This window comes from Heterodontus francisci, chromosome 1 (assembly GCF_036365525.1).
Source record: "Heterodontus francisci isolate sHetFra1 chromosome 1, sHetFra1.hap1, whole genome shotgun sequence".
NCBI lineage: Eukaryota > Metazoa > Chordata > Chondrichthyes > Heterodontiformes > Heterodontidae > Heterodontus > Heterodontus francisci.
The window spans coordinates 175,036,655-175,052,140 of record NC_090371.1 but is presented as its reverse complement, the minus strand read 5'-3'; the positions used below and the strand labels follow the sequence as shown (position 1 = coordinate 175,052,140).

At 39.8% G+C, this 15,486-nt stretch overlaps 1 protein-coding gene across 1 annotated transcript in view; it reads right to left on the bottom strand.

Moving 5' to 3' along the window:
* Nucleotides 1–15,486, bottom strand: part of wdfy3 (WD repeat and FYVE domain containing 3) — a 498,547-nt gene that overhangs the window by 238,319 nt on the left and 244,742 nt on the right. The window contains exons 13-15 of the mRNA XM_068038896.1: nt 11,406–11,489; nt 8,643–8,820; nt 584–798 (exon numbers count right to left, since the gene is read on the bottom strand). Coding sequence (XP_067894997.1) covers nt 584–798; nt 8,643–8,820; nt 11,406–11,489 — 477 coding nt within the window. The remainder of the gene's footprint in view (nt 1–583; nt 799–8,642; nt 8,821–11,405; nt 11,490–15,486) is intronic.

Sequence of the window (15,486 nt, the reverse complement as noted above, 5' to 3'; positions counted from 1 at the left end):
CTTCCATCCAAGCTTCAAATGGGAGAAGAGGTTGTGGTGAGCTGAATCAGCCCTCCTGCCTACCTTCACATTTCAAGTGATGGGGTGGTTATGGATGGGTTGAGTTGAACTACATCTGCATTTGCCATTAGCTCTGAAATTCGTCTGAGCACAGTAGCATGCTTGCACATTTGTTCAGAAGGTGGTGCTCAACCTTGCTGCTTTATATGTTCTGCTTGTGAAATTAATATAGTAGTACAATAGAGAAATGTATTGGTTTGCAAGTTAGTAGAATTTGGGCTTCTAAGTAGGAAGGTGGTGGATGGAAGCTTGTTTGCCTTTCCGGTATTGCCCATTTAGCATGAGGTTGGCACCCAGACGTCTGTGATTTGACATCCCTGACGCAGCTGCTGGAAGTTAAAAGCCTGTTGTTAAGCCACCAGGTGGCTACTGTCTGAATATGGAGATCATTTGACAAAAGATTGTTTGCGATATCAAATCCAACTTTTCTAACATTGGTGCGAGAGATTTCCAACAGACATCAACAACTTATACATCCTGGATTAATTAGCATCTTTACAAGTACAGTACGTATACATCCTACCTAAGGACCATTGGTTCTAACAACTGCGAAGCCAATCTCTCAAACATCCTTTGGAGTGGTGGATGTAGAGGATGTTCTTCATCAGACAGAGCAGAACTACACCTTTGTAGAAGCCGTGCATGAAGTCCTGCTTCACACATTACTTGTTGATTTCTCTCTGAATGAATGAGTGACTGCAAGATATTAGCCACTGCAAGCTGAAGGTCTAATGCATGCTAAGAGAAACAAGACAGAGATTTAAAATACAGGTTAGAAATCAACCAACTCAGTTCCCTGCCATAGTGTAATCTTGCCATAAACCAAGGAGGATCAATCCTTGGCTTGTAATGTTTTAACTATCAGGTAAGGTGGGGGAGTTCCAAGTGAACCCACCCACAGGCTAACAAAGGGGAAAAAACGTCAGGAAGAATTCCTGGTTGTGATGACGAACCAGTCATCTTGTAAAGACAGGATCAAATCCAAATGTAATAGCTCCCCCTCCCTCACCATATGATCTTTTAAAACATTAGAATAATTTTCAACAGAAATTGGTACCATTTTCTTGCAGCAGTTTACAATAATAATACTTATAACATCTCCATATTTTACTGGTCTACCTACTTTTGACATTGATTAGTGAACTCTTTCAGTACTGAGTTCAGTCATAATGTTTCCTTTAATTATTTCCGAAGCTCTGGTAAGATTTGTAAATGCATATATTTAAGAACAATTTTTAAAACTTGACATTTGTAACACAGGCCAGTTCTGTAACAAAATATTTTTTAAAGTCCTAATTTTGGCAAAATTATAGCTTAAACTTGTTTTGTGAGTGAAGACAATTATAGAGCTCAATGTAAACTGACCAGGATTTACATTAAGACCTTTGTTAGAAAGAAAAAGCTTATTATGACAACGAAAGGTGGTCAACACTGCAGTACACTCATGGCAAGTGCTGCTGCACTACAGGGGGCAGAACGTTGGCTTTACTGGTGGTGCCACCTTTTGGATTAAACTACCTGCTCTTTCAGGCAGAAATAAAAGATGCCACGGTACCAAAGATGCACAGGGCAGTTCTCTCAGTGTCCTGGCCAATACTCACTCCTCAAGCAGCATTACTCAATTATCGTTATTCATCTCACTCTTAAAAATAAGTTAAAATGCCTGCACAAAAATGCACACAGTGTCCGTGATAAAACTGGAGAGCTGAAGGCAATCATGCATCAGAGGAACCAGGCATAGTAGAGAATACTGAGACATGACTACAGAAAAATCAGGACTGGGAGTTAAACATTGCAGGGTATAATATATTTAGAAAAGGTGGAGGGAAAAAGGGGATACTGTGGTGTAGTGCTAATGTCATTGAACTAGTAATCCAGAGCCCCAGGCTGATACCCTGGGGACACAGGTTCAAATCCAACTACAATAGCTGGTGGAATTTAAATCAATTAATTAATAAAAATTTATAATTGAAAGCTAGTCTCAGTAATAGTGTTATGAAACTATCACCGATTGCCATAAAACCCAATTGGTTCACTAATGTCCTTTAGGAAAGGAAATCTGCCAGCCTTTCTTGGTGTGGCCTCCCTTGGGGAGACAGTGGCATAGTGGTAATATCACTGGACTAGTAATCCAGAGGTCCAGGCTAATACCCTGGGGTCATGGGTTCAGATCCCACCATGGCAGCTAGTGGAATTTAAATTCAATTCATAAAAACTCAACTAATTAATAAAACTCCGGAATTGAAAGATAGTCTCAATAATGGTACCATAAAATTATCATTGATTGTCATAAAAACCCATCTGGTTCACTAATGTCCATTAGGAAAGGAAATCTGCCATCCTTACCCGATCTGGCCTACATGTGACTCCAGACTCACAGCAATGTGATTGACTCTTAACTGCCCTGTGAAATGGCCTAGTAAGCCACTCAGTTGTTAACGGCAATTAGGGCTGGGCAACAAATGCTGGCCTTGCCAGCACTGCCCACATCCCATGAAAGAATAAAAAACTTATTAAGGGTAACATAATGACAGTAGAAAAAGGAAATACAGCAATTAGCAAGACAAAAATTGAATCCATATGGAGAGAGATAACGGATAATAAAGGATCAATCACACTCATAGGTGTAGTTCACAGACCACCTAATAGTGGAAGGGAGGTGGAGGATGAAATATGCAGATAAATTAGGAAATTGAGCAAAAAACAGTAATAATTATGGGGGATTTCAACTACCTCGTTATTAATGGGACAGAAGAGATAGGCAAAGGGGATAAAGAAATGGAGTTCCTACAATATGTACTGGACTCTTTTCTACCCCAATATGTAAAAATCCCAACAAGGGAAGATTTGCTATTGGATCCAATAATGGAGAATGAACCAGAGCAGATAAGAGATGTAAAAGTAGGAGAACATCTAGGCAATAGTGACCATAATATAATATGGTTTAAGATGATGACAGAGGAGGTCATAAGTATGACGAAAACTAGGTTCATAGATTGGAGAACAGCTGATTTTGAGGGGCTGAGAATAGAACTTGGAGAAATAAAATCGGCAACAATATTGGCAAACAATGCTGAACAACAATGGGAAACATTTAAAATGCTGTTCAAGAGTGGAAGAAAAATATATTCCATTAAAAGGGAAGAACAGAACACCAGTGAGACTTCATGGATCAATAAAGACATAAGGGAAAAACTGAAGGTTAGGAAAGAGGCATACATTAAGTACATAGTCAGCAGAGGAGTGCACGATAAGCAAGAATACAAAAAGATTAGGGGAGAAGTCAAAAAACAATGAGGAAGGCAAAGGGGAACTATGAAATTAAATTATCAAGGAACATAAAACAAAATAGTAAAACATTTTACAAGCACATCAATAAAAAAGGAATGCTGTCATGGGAATAGGAACATTAAAGAGATAGACATATCACAAGTAATGATAGAGAAATGGCAGAAATATTAAGTAATTATTTCACTTTGGTGTTTACCAGGGAGATAGAACAGGTAGACATGACACTGAATGATGAGATGAGCAATGATAGAAGTGCATTTAAAATTTACAAAGGGGATTTATTGAATAAACTAATCAAACTCAAAGAGGATAAAACCCCTGGTCCAAATGGATTGCAACCACAAATTTCAAAACCGTTTAGGGGAGAGATAGCAAAGGCATTACTATACATATTTAATAATTCATTCGAAAAGGTGTAGCGCAAGACTAGCTAAAGTAGTTCCTATATTCAAGAAGGGAGACAGACATGCCCAGGGAATTATAGACCAGTCAGCTTAACATCAGTGGTAGAAAAAATAACGGAATCCCTACCAAAGAACAGAAGAACATCTAGAAATGCAAAATATAATGAAGAATAATCAGCATGGATATTAAAAAGAAAAATCTTGCTTGATCAACCTTATTGAATTTTTTGAAGAGGTAACAGATAGAATAGACAATGGTAATACAGTAGATGTAATTTATCTGGATTTTCAAAAGACCTTCGATAAGGTGCCCCATAATAGACTAATGATTATGTCAGAGAATGTGGAGTCAGGGGACAAATGTCAGAATGGATTACTAGGTGGCTTCATGACAGAAAGCAGAGTGTGGCAGAGGTAGGAAGTGGTGTTCCACAAAGATCAGTGCTGGGATCACTGCTGTTCACAATTTGCATTAACAATTTGGATTTTAAAAATCAAAAACACAATTTCTAAATTTGCAGATGACACCAAATTTGGGGGTGGGGGATGGGGGAGTCAATACTAAGGAGGACTGCAACAAATTACAGGAGGACATTAAGAAACTTGCAGAATGGAATTGGCAAATGAAGTTCAAAGCAGATAAATCTGAGGTAGTACATTTCGGTAGCAAGAAACTATTACTTGGAAGGTGAGTCTAGGTGGGGTAGAGGAACAAATACACCAATCATTAAAAGTTGTGCCACAGCTTGGCAAAGCCTTAAAAAAAAAAGCAAACAAAGCACTAGACTTTATGTCTAGAGGCACAGAATTGAAAAGTAAGGAAGTTATGTTAAACCGGTTTTAAACCTTGGTTAGACCACACTTTGAATACTACATGCAGTTCTGGTCTCCATATTATAAAAAGGATTTAGAGGCACTGGAGAGGCTGCAGAGAAGATTTACAAGGATGAAATCGGAAATATGTGGGTATATATATCAGGAAAGAGTTGACAGGCTGGGTCTCTCTCCTCTTGAAAAAGAGGAGTGACCTAATAGAGGTCTTTAAAATTTTGAAAGATTTTGATAGAGTGGATACAGAGATTGTTTCCTCTTGTGGGGAAGGGCATAACTAGAGGCCATCTGTAACACAGGAGTCTGTGCTCTACGGGCTGTTCCCAGGGATGCACACCGAGATGAACATCAACTGCTGCTGGAGGACTATCAATTCGGTGAAAGATGCCCTTTGGTCTGCCCGAAACTTGCTGGTCTTCCAGCGCGATGAGTTGTCCACAACCGAATGTTGCAGACTGGCACATTCCAAGGTCCAAGACTACGTGCTGAGGGACGCACTAAAGCTTGGGGCAGCCGCAGCAAAGGCTCAATGGGGAAAGACCACAGTGTAAGGTCCCCCCACCAAGCTGAACTGAGGGGCTGGATCCATGGGAAACCCCTCGAATTGTATCGGGAAAATTTTGTGTGCTGTAAAATGTAAAAATGTATATGGCATGACAAATGTGAAATGGAAGGGTTGTGAAGCAACTCATGATTGTATTGAAGGAAACTGATCACCTTTGCACTGTTTGTATTTTTTTGACTTGGTGCTGTTTGAAACTGGTTATGTAATGTTTTACAGATTTTATGAATAAAGTATATTTTGAAAAACAAAAATCAATATAAAATAGTCTCAATAAAGAATTCAGAAGAAATTTCTTTACCCAAAGAGTGGTGAGAATGGAGAACTCGCTACCACAGAGAGTGGCTGAAATTAGTAGATAGATGTATTTAAGGGGAAGCTAGACAAGCATATGTGGGAGCAGGGAAGAGAGGGTTATGATGCTAGATTTAAATGAGGATAGTTGGGGAGGAGGCTCGAGGGCAACATAAATGCCAGCAGGGACTGGTTGGATCGAATGGCCTGTTTCTGTGCCATATATCCTATGTAATCCTATGAATAGCAGTTTGTGGGATTTTGCTGTGCATACATTTGCTGCCGCATATTTATGACCCAGACTACATTTCAAAAATATTGAATTAGCTGTTAAGTGATTTGGGATGTCCAGAGGCTGTGAAAAATGCTATATTATATGGCAGTTTTTTTTCTTTTCTCAGTTATTCCCTACACAGTGATCTCAGCTGGAGTCAATCTGCGCCACTCATACAAAGAATGTTTCATGGAGGAACAGAGGCTAAGGAGGACCTACTTGTCTGTTCAATCATGCAATGGTATCCAGTATAGTGGACCTAAAAATAATACAGCAAAAAATATGGCAGTGGGACTTCAAGTTGTTAAAAACAATCATCAGGTCTTTTATAATCTCAAATCAATGCATGCACTGATGGCATTGATGAGCAGGAATGAACCATATTGGGGCGGCACAGTGGCGCAGTGGTTAGCACCGCAGCCTAACAGCTCCAGCGACCTGGGTTCAAATCTGGGTACTGCCTGTGTGGAGTTTGCAAGTTCTCCCTGTGTCTGCGTGGGTTTCCTCCGGGTGCTCCGGTTTCCTCCCACATGCCAAAGACTTGCAGGGTGATAGGTTAATTGGCCATTATAAATTGCCCCTAGTATAGGTAGGTGGTAGGGAAATATGGGAACAGGTGGGGATGTGGTAGGAATATGGAATTAGGGTAGGATTAGTATAAGTGGGTGGTTGATGGTCGGCACAGACTCGGTGGGCCGAAGGGCCTGTTTCAGTGCTGTATCTCTAAAAAAAAAAAACCACTCAAATTAAGGGGCTTGCTCTTCTAAAATGTTTTGAGGTGCATTTTGTACCCGCCATTTTACTAAGCTGTACTATTCAAAACCTTCTCATGAAGTATCTTTGTCAACATGAGCTTTTTGAAAAAACAGCTCAAAAATCAAACAAGCAAGTGTTTAATGCTGGAGGTCAATTGCTCCAGGGAAAAATTCAAAAGGATACACTCCAAATACTGCCCAATTTGTCTGGCGTTTTTGTTTGTGTTTATTAAATGTCACTCTTGTATTATAGCAACTCTTCCATTTGAAGTGGTTCTGTAATCATCTCGGCTGCCACTGCTATGGAATCTATCCCATTTATGCCATGCTGCAGTCTAGCAGGTGACAAACTTTAGTAACATTTCTGTGCACACACTGATACTAAACAATTAGTCTCATTTGAACCTACCTACATTCTATCAACATAGAATGAACTATATTTAATAAAGTTACTTTTCATAAGAAATTGTTATTTTATCCCCAAGACACTGGAAATGCACTTTATGCAAAATAATCCTACCCACACAATTGAGCATTAAAAAAAATTAGAGACATATAAGATAATCAGAGGGTTAGATAGGGTGGATAGTGAGAGTCTTTTTCCTCGGATGGTGATGGCAAACACGAGGGGACATAGCTTTAAGTTGAGGGGTGATAGATATAGGACAGATGTCAGAGGTAGTTTCTTTACTCAGAGTAGTAGGGGCGTGGAAAGCCCTGCCTGCAGCAGTAGTAGACTCGCCAACTTTAAGGGCATTTAAGTGGTCATTGGATAGACATATGGATGAAAATGGAATAGTGTAGGTCAGATGGTTTCACAGGTCGGCGCAACATCGAGGGCCGAAGGGCCTGTACTGCGCTGTAATGTTCTAATGTTCTAATTCTAAAAAAAAAAGTAACAAGTGGGTTCTTCAAATCAATCATAAATGTTGATATTTTCCATACCCAATATGACTTCCATAGAATACATCAAATATGCTTTGTAGCATTAAAAAAATTTGAATAAAATTAATTTGTATTTTTACATTACACTTGGCGATTATTTTCAGATATTTAAATAGCGACTATTTAGTGTCAAATGCATGACACAAATGAGAAGACGACAGCTGGTGATCAAATGTACTGGATGCTTTGATGCTCAAAAATTACAGCAGTTCTGCTACTTTACATTTCTATTAGAAGTGAATCACAAAACGCAAGTAGTAAAATGGCAGAGATCCCCTGATTCAGTACATAAAGGTACCATTTGGCGCAGTATGGAACCATACTGACTAGAAAGGTGGCAAGTTCTGCAGCCTTGGTCTGGCGCTGATTTAGTTGTTCTCAGCCAGGGAAGTGAAGTGAAGGAGATGCCATCATTGAATTCAACATCCTTGGCCTGGAGGTGGTGGGGTTGGGGAAAATACAAGAAATTAATTTTGCTATTCAGTGGCCCCTGCTAACAGTGCATTTATTTGCATGCAGGATGAACACACGATTGGATTTGGCTGCGATATAATCCCTTGATCATACTGCCAGCGCCTGTAGAACTAATCATTGTTTTTATAAGACAACAAAAAGCAGAAATCACAGAAGGCACAATTAAAATGGTAAATCCAAATTAATTCTCTGTCTAAAGAAATTATTTCAAAAAACAGAGCTGGCATTCAGCTTCTCATCTAACACTGCACATCATTCGATCACCCAAAAAAAAAATTAAAAGTTAAATGCCTTAAGATTCAGGCTTCCTGATGCTAGCTTCCGGTGGGCGGCACAGCTGATGCACCCACTCACGCCCGGTTCAGGCAGAATTGAAGAATCCCCCCACAAGCAGACATAGCTTTAGTATTAACATAAGTATAAAGCAGTGCTTAGAAGATAATTTTTGTTTTCTCAAGCATAGAAAGGCATGACCATAAGTGGCTATTGAAACCAAGTCAATTATAAAATTGAAGAGGACATTAGATAAAGATTTAGCGAAAATATTATTAATGGTTATTGGGCAAAAATAGGGGAAATGGAATTGGATTTTATTTCAATTATTTCCTTTTAGTTTTCCCTCCCATCTTAGTTTAGCTGAATCTTACGAACAAGATTACATATACATATACCCATAGCACAGCTAAACTAGTCAGTGGTGAAAATTACAATATTTCACTAACAGTTCCCTTTCTGAATCCTATCTTATCTACCTCAAATTTTTCGTTGGCGTTGACTGAGGCCAAGAGGTCTAACATTGCAAGTACAGCTCCTGGATGTATTATGACTGGATCAGAAGAATGCAAGGAAGTCAGTGCATTGTGTAGCTTCACTTCTGTGACAGATTTGGCTGGAAACACAGGAGGCGTTGAAACGGTGTGATAGCCTGGCCTACACAAGAAATAAAATCATATGCATCACTCTGTAATCATGTTAGAGTAAACAGAAACTGAATTAAAAACACCCCAAAATCACATTTTCAAAAATTTTGTACGCATCGAATAATAGAGCATAAATATGCACATTTACATATTTCTACTACTTTATATTTAAATCATTCTGAAGTCAACACTCTAGCCTTTTTCTTCAAATATCCACTCTACTCCAAAGAATAAAATATTGCATGGCAACTGTAGTTTGCCACATTCTAATAGCGCTATTTTCAAAGATTACAAACAGTAATATAATTACAGAGCAGCTTCTATCTGCCGAATTCATGGCTTCAATTCATCAAAAAGAGTGACAATAGTACATCATTTATCTAACAGGATTAAATTTCAGAAGGGAATGGTCCTTTAAATATTTCAAAGGTATTTTTCAGCAAACAAGCAGAAATGCATTTTAGGACATCTATGTTTTATCTGCTAAAAACAATTCACTGTCTAACTGCCATAATAATGTCATCACTATTTTTGGTTAATGTCATCTTCGGCAACTATTGGAAAGAAAATCATCTTTAAATGTTTAACTGTCTGATCATTTATCAACATTCAGAGGCTTCAAATCGAGGTGCAACAGATGAGCATATTCATTAAAACATATGCTTCTCATTTTTAAATGCCTAGATCCACTTTTTTTCTTTCAGCATTAATGATGCCATACTGGATCTGTTTGGTTTCTAACTGCCAATCTGAATAAATCAACATTATAGCACCTGGTAAGCCCAATTCCTCTCAACTGCAATCAATTAAAACCAAGGAGGGCCCTTCAACCAATCAGCACCAAAATATGAAATGCAGTGAATTGAGTACCATGTGTCCTTCACAGCATAATACAATTAGGTTTTCCAGAAAATATAATGTACATTTCTATTGCAACATATAAAATAAAATGTGCAAATCATGCACATTGTTCCCCTTGATTTGTTTTGAAAAGGAGAAAATAACTTTAATTACTGTAATCCTCAAATTCCAAATGTAAATTCTTGAAATGTCAGGCATTTTATTCAGAGAAAGTAGGTGGAAGTAGGAAGAAAAAGGGAAGCCCTGGAACTACCTAAAAGGCTTGGATTGCATGAGAGAGTGAGGCCTGTATGATGCAGGCTACATTTGAGGACTGTGATATGTGGCAATTTGTGGACAGCAAGACTGTCCTGGATGCAACATCTGCAAGAAAGATCTCAGCATTGAGACACTCCAGCTCAAAGTCCTTGAACTGGAGTGCAAATTAGAGACAGTCCAACACGTGAGGGAGCAGGACAAATTTATGGATAGTTTTCTCCAGACACACTTCAGAAGAAAGCATAGATGCAAGGGGAGAGCGTGACCCTTAGTCAGCGGGCTAAGGGAAACCAAGGGGAGATAGAGAAGGAGGCTTCACAGAAACTGGTTCTATCCAACAGGTACAATGTACTTGATATCTATGAAGATAAAGAGAAAGAATGTAGGGAGGACAGCCACAATTCTGTCTTAGGCATGATGCAGCAAAGGGCTGCCCAAAAGGGGGAGAATAAAAATGTAGTAGTTATAGTGGATTCAATAATTAGGGAGATAGACAGCATCCTCCACAGCCACGATACATAGTGCCAGGTAAGGGATATCTCAATTCACTGGAAAGAAAATTGGAAAAGGAAAGGTAAGATCCAATTGTCATGGCCCATATTAGGACTAACGATTTAGGGGAGAAAAGGGAGGAGGTCCTGCTGAGGAAGTATCAAGAGTTAGGAGTTAAATTAAAAAGTAGGACCTCAAGGGTGGTGATCTCAGAATTATTACCCAAGCCACATGTTCACTGGAATTAGGACAAACAGATCAGAATGAAGAAGATATGGGTGAAGGAGTGGTGTGAGAAGGAAGGATTTCATTTCATGGGACACTGGCACCAGTACTGGAACAGGAAGGAGCTACCTGGTCAAAGATTATTACAGTTTGTACAATCCTCTTGCATATTTTTCAGTGGTCATTCTAGAATGTACAGCAACTTCTGTTATTACTTCGCATCTTTCTTCCAGCTGAGTTCGCACTTCAACAAAGAAAGTTTGAACAAAATGACTGAGACAGGTTCATAAGCTGAGAAGGTCAGATACTCCAGTGTTAGAGCAATGGACTGCACATATTGAGGGTTAAGATTTTAATCCCGACTTGTACTGACATTCAAGCTTGGATATCCTCCAATGACCAAGTTTTGTAGAGTCCATGGCCAAACCTCTGGTCCGGCACCTTGCAGCCAGGTGACCATTCACTATTCAGTTGGCATATTATATTAATATAATAATATGGAGTGTTTCACAAATATCACCTAATACAGAGCAGTTATGAAAAAACCTACAGGCCACATCATCTTGGTTTCCTAGTTGGAAGGTGGCAGCAGCATGGGAAAAAGCAAGCCAGAAAGTTTAAAATAAAAATGAAGGATATACATTCAACTGACTGACATAAAAAAATCTAAGCGTGAAAGTTATACAATAACAGTAGAGAACATTTTGAGTGCATCAGCATTAGAAAAACGGGTCTAAATCATTCCAAATGAGCTAGTACCTTTTTCTGGACAGAGCTGGAGTACCCCAAGGAGAGGGAAGGGAAGTCTCATGTGTCAAGCAAGGTGGAACTTGTTCAGCAAGACTATAGACAAAAAACAGCAAAACACCATTGGACAAGGATTATTAGGAAGAAGTAGTAAGCACAAAGTTTGTTAGTATATTTACTGCTAAGATTGCAAATTGGGTTAAGGAAATAACATGAAAACAGCACAAAAAGCAGCAGTTTAAAGCTAGAGCTGGTGGGTGGAAAAACCAATGGAAACGGAAAAAAGTTGCAAAGGTATGAAACAAACCAAGTTTCTAGGTAAGTTGGCAAGACTCATGATCATACTCAATGTTCACAATTAATATCTGCATATATATTACTATACTAGAAGTACGTTAACTTTTATATTGGTAGTGCTTTCAAATGCAGCAAGAAATTTTAATTTAGCTTTTTTTTTTAAAAACAATGCAGCCCAAAACATTTTTTTTTCAACTGGCTCTTCAAATGGGAAAGTATAGTTCAGCAATCTGCTCTCAAAAGCTAAGTCCACTTAAAACAAACTTGGACATTGCCTACCAAATACTCTTATCTGGAATTAGCTGAAACCATAGCATGCATTCTTTAAAATTTTCATTCTTGAACACTGTTGACTTCTTAATTAAAAACACACAACCACTGCCAGCTCATAATCGGCCAATAGGAAGCAAAATGCATGCCCACTGTTGGGCTTAAGTATTCAAGACCTCTTTTCCAGAAAAATGGGAGTGCGAGGGGAACAGAATTCCTTACATCTTCAAGCTGAGTCTTCGAAAGAGTCTTCGAAAGAGTCTTCGAAAGAGTCTTCGAAAGAGTCTTCGAAAGAGTCTTCGAAAGAGTCTTCGAAAGAGTCTTCGAAAGAGTCTTCGAAAGAGTCTTCGAAAGAGTCTTCGAAAGAGTCTTCGAAAGAGTCTTCGAAAGAGTCTTCGAAAGAGTCTTCGAAAGAGTCTTCGAAAGAGTCTTCGAAAGAGTCTTCGAAAGAGTCTTCGAAAGAGTCTTCGAAAGAGTCTTCTAAAGAGTCTTCTAAAGAGTCTTCTAAAGAGTCTTCTAAAGAGTCTTCTAAAGAGTCTTCTAAAGAGTCTTCTAAAGAGTCTTCTAAACAAACATTTCAACCAATTCCCAAAGCAATGATCACTAATGTAAATGATATCGGAATAGGCAGGATTATGCAGGAGCTTTGTAACACTTCACTGAGGAACTCCTGCAGTGATATCCTGAGGCAGTGATGATTGGCCGACAAGTCAACTTATATTATATGCAAGTCCAGCCACTAAAATGGGGTAGCAGCATTGTTTAAGGAGAACATTAAAGTGCTGAAGAGACAGAGGATGTGCTAGAGGGGTCAAGGGCAGAATCTATTTGGGTAGAGCCAAGAAACAAGAGAGGTACCATTACATCCTAGGCCCAACCATCTTCAGCTGCTTCATCAATGACCTTCCTTCAATCACAAGGTCAGAAGTGGGGATGTTTGCTGATGACAGCACATGTTCAACGCACAATGTTACAGCACCATTCGCGACTCCTCAGATACTGAAGCAATCCGCGTAGAAACGCAAAAAGACCTGGACAATATCCAGGCTTGGATTGATCAGTGGCAAGTAACATTCACACCACACAAGTACCAGGCAATGACCATCTCCAACAAGAAAGAAACGATCTATCTCCCCTTGACATTCAATGTTATTACGATCACTGAATCCCTCATGATCAACATCCTGGGGGTTACCACTGCCCAGAAACTGAACTGGACCAGCCACATAAATGCTGTGACTACACGAGCAGGTCAGAGGCTGGGAACTCTGCAGCAAGTAACTCACCTCATGTCTCCCCATTGCCAACTCACCAAGGCTCCTTCGACTGCAACTGCCAAACCTATGACCTCTGCCACCTAGAAGGACAAGGGCATCAGATGCATGGGAACACCACCACCTGCAAGATCCCCTCCAAGCCACACACCACCTTGACTTGGAATTATATCGCTGTTCCTTCACTGTACTGTTGGTGCACCTACACCCCTAGGACTGCAGCGGTTCAAGAAGGCAGCTCACCAACATCTTCTCAAGGGCAACTAGGAATGGGCAATAAATGCTGGCCTAGCCAGCGATGCCCACATCCCACAAACGAATGAATAAAAAAAAAAAATCCGGGGTACAAATAACTAATTGGGAGAGTCAACTGCAATGGGGTTAGAACAGATCTGGCCCAGGCAAAACGGTACCAAAGAACGACAGACAAAACTGTAACTGAACAATGGGATGGCTATAAAGAGGAGATAGTTCAAGTACAGTCAGGGTACATTCCCACAAGGAGGAAAGGTTGGGCAAACAAACCCAGAGCCCCCTGGATGATGAAAGAGATAGAGAGTAAGATGAAGCAGAAAAAGGATGCTTATGACAGATGTTAGGTCGACAATACAAGTGAGAAGCAGGCCGAATATAGAAAGTTCAGAGGGCAAGTGAAAGGACAAATAAGAGAAGCAAAGAGAAACTATGAGAAGAGACTGGTAGCTAACACAAAAGGGAATCCAAAATTCTTCTATATGCATATAAACAGTAAAAGGAGGAGTGGGGCCAATTAGGGACTTGAAAGAAGATTTATGCATGGAGGCAGGTGCATGGCTGAGGTACTAAATGAGTACTTTGCATCTAATTCTACCAAGGAAGATGATGCTACCCTGGTTATAGTGAAAAGGAGGTGGTTGAGACACAAGATGGGCTAAAAATTGATAAAGAGGAGGTCTTAGAAAGGCTGGCCGTTCTTAAAGTTGATAAGTCACCAGGGCTGGATGGGATGCATCCGAGGACACTGAGGGAAGTAAGGGCGGAAATTGCAGAGGCACTAGCTATAAACTTCCAAACCTCTTTTGATACAGGGGTGGTACCAGAGAATTGGAGAATTAAAGATGTTGCACCCTTGTTCAAGAAAGGGTGTAAAGATGAGCCCAGCAACTACAGGCCAGTCAGTTTAACATGGGTGGTATGAAAGCTTTTAGAAATGATAATTCGGGACAAAATGAATAGTGACTTGGAGAAATGTGGATTAATTAAAGGAAAGCGAGCACGGATTTCTTAAGAACAAATTGTGTTTGACGAACTTGCTTGAGTTTTTTGATGAGATGTACATGAACTTACACAAGGCATTTCATAAAATGCCACATAACAGGGCTTTCAGCAAAGTCAGAGCACTTAGAATAAAAGGGACAGTAGTAGCATGGATATGAAATTAGCTGGGTGACAGGAAGCACAGTAGTGGTGAACAGTTTTTTTTAAGGACTGGAGGAAGGAAAACAGTGGGGTTCCCCAGAGGTCAGTGTTAGGTTCACTGCTTTTCTTGGTATATTAATAACCTAGACTTGGGTGCACAGGGCAAAATTTCAAAATTTACAGATGGCACAAAACTTGGAAGAATTGTGAACTGTGAGGAGGATGGTGACAAACTTCAAGAGGATGTAGACAGGCTGGTGAAATGGGCAGACAAATGGCAGATGAAATTTAATGCAGAGAAGTGTGAAGTGACTCATTTTGGTAACAGGAACGAGGAGAGGCAATATAAAATAAAGGGGACAATTCTAAAGGGGTTGCAGGAGCACAGGGATCTGGGGGTAGATGTGCACAAATCACTGAATGCGGCAGGGAATGTTGAGAAAGTGGTTAATAAAGCATACGGGACTCTGGGATTTATAAGTAGGGGCATAAAGTACAAAAGCAAGGAAGTTATGATAAATCTGTATAAAACATTACTGTGGCCTCAACTGGAGTACTGTGTCCAGTTCTGGGCACCACACTTTGGGAATGATGTGAATACATTAGAGAGAGGGTGCAGAAAAGATTCACAAGAATGGTTCCAGGGATGAGGAACTTCAGTTGCATGGATAGATTGGAGAAGCTGGGGATGTTCTCCTTGGAGAAGATTATGAGGAGATTTGATAGAGGTGCTCAAAATTATGAGGCCTGGACACAGTAGAGAGGGAGCAACTGTTCCCATTGGCAGAAGAATCAAGAATCAGAGGACACCGATTTAAGGTGGTTGCCAAAAGAAACCACAACGACATGAGGAA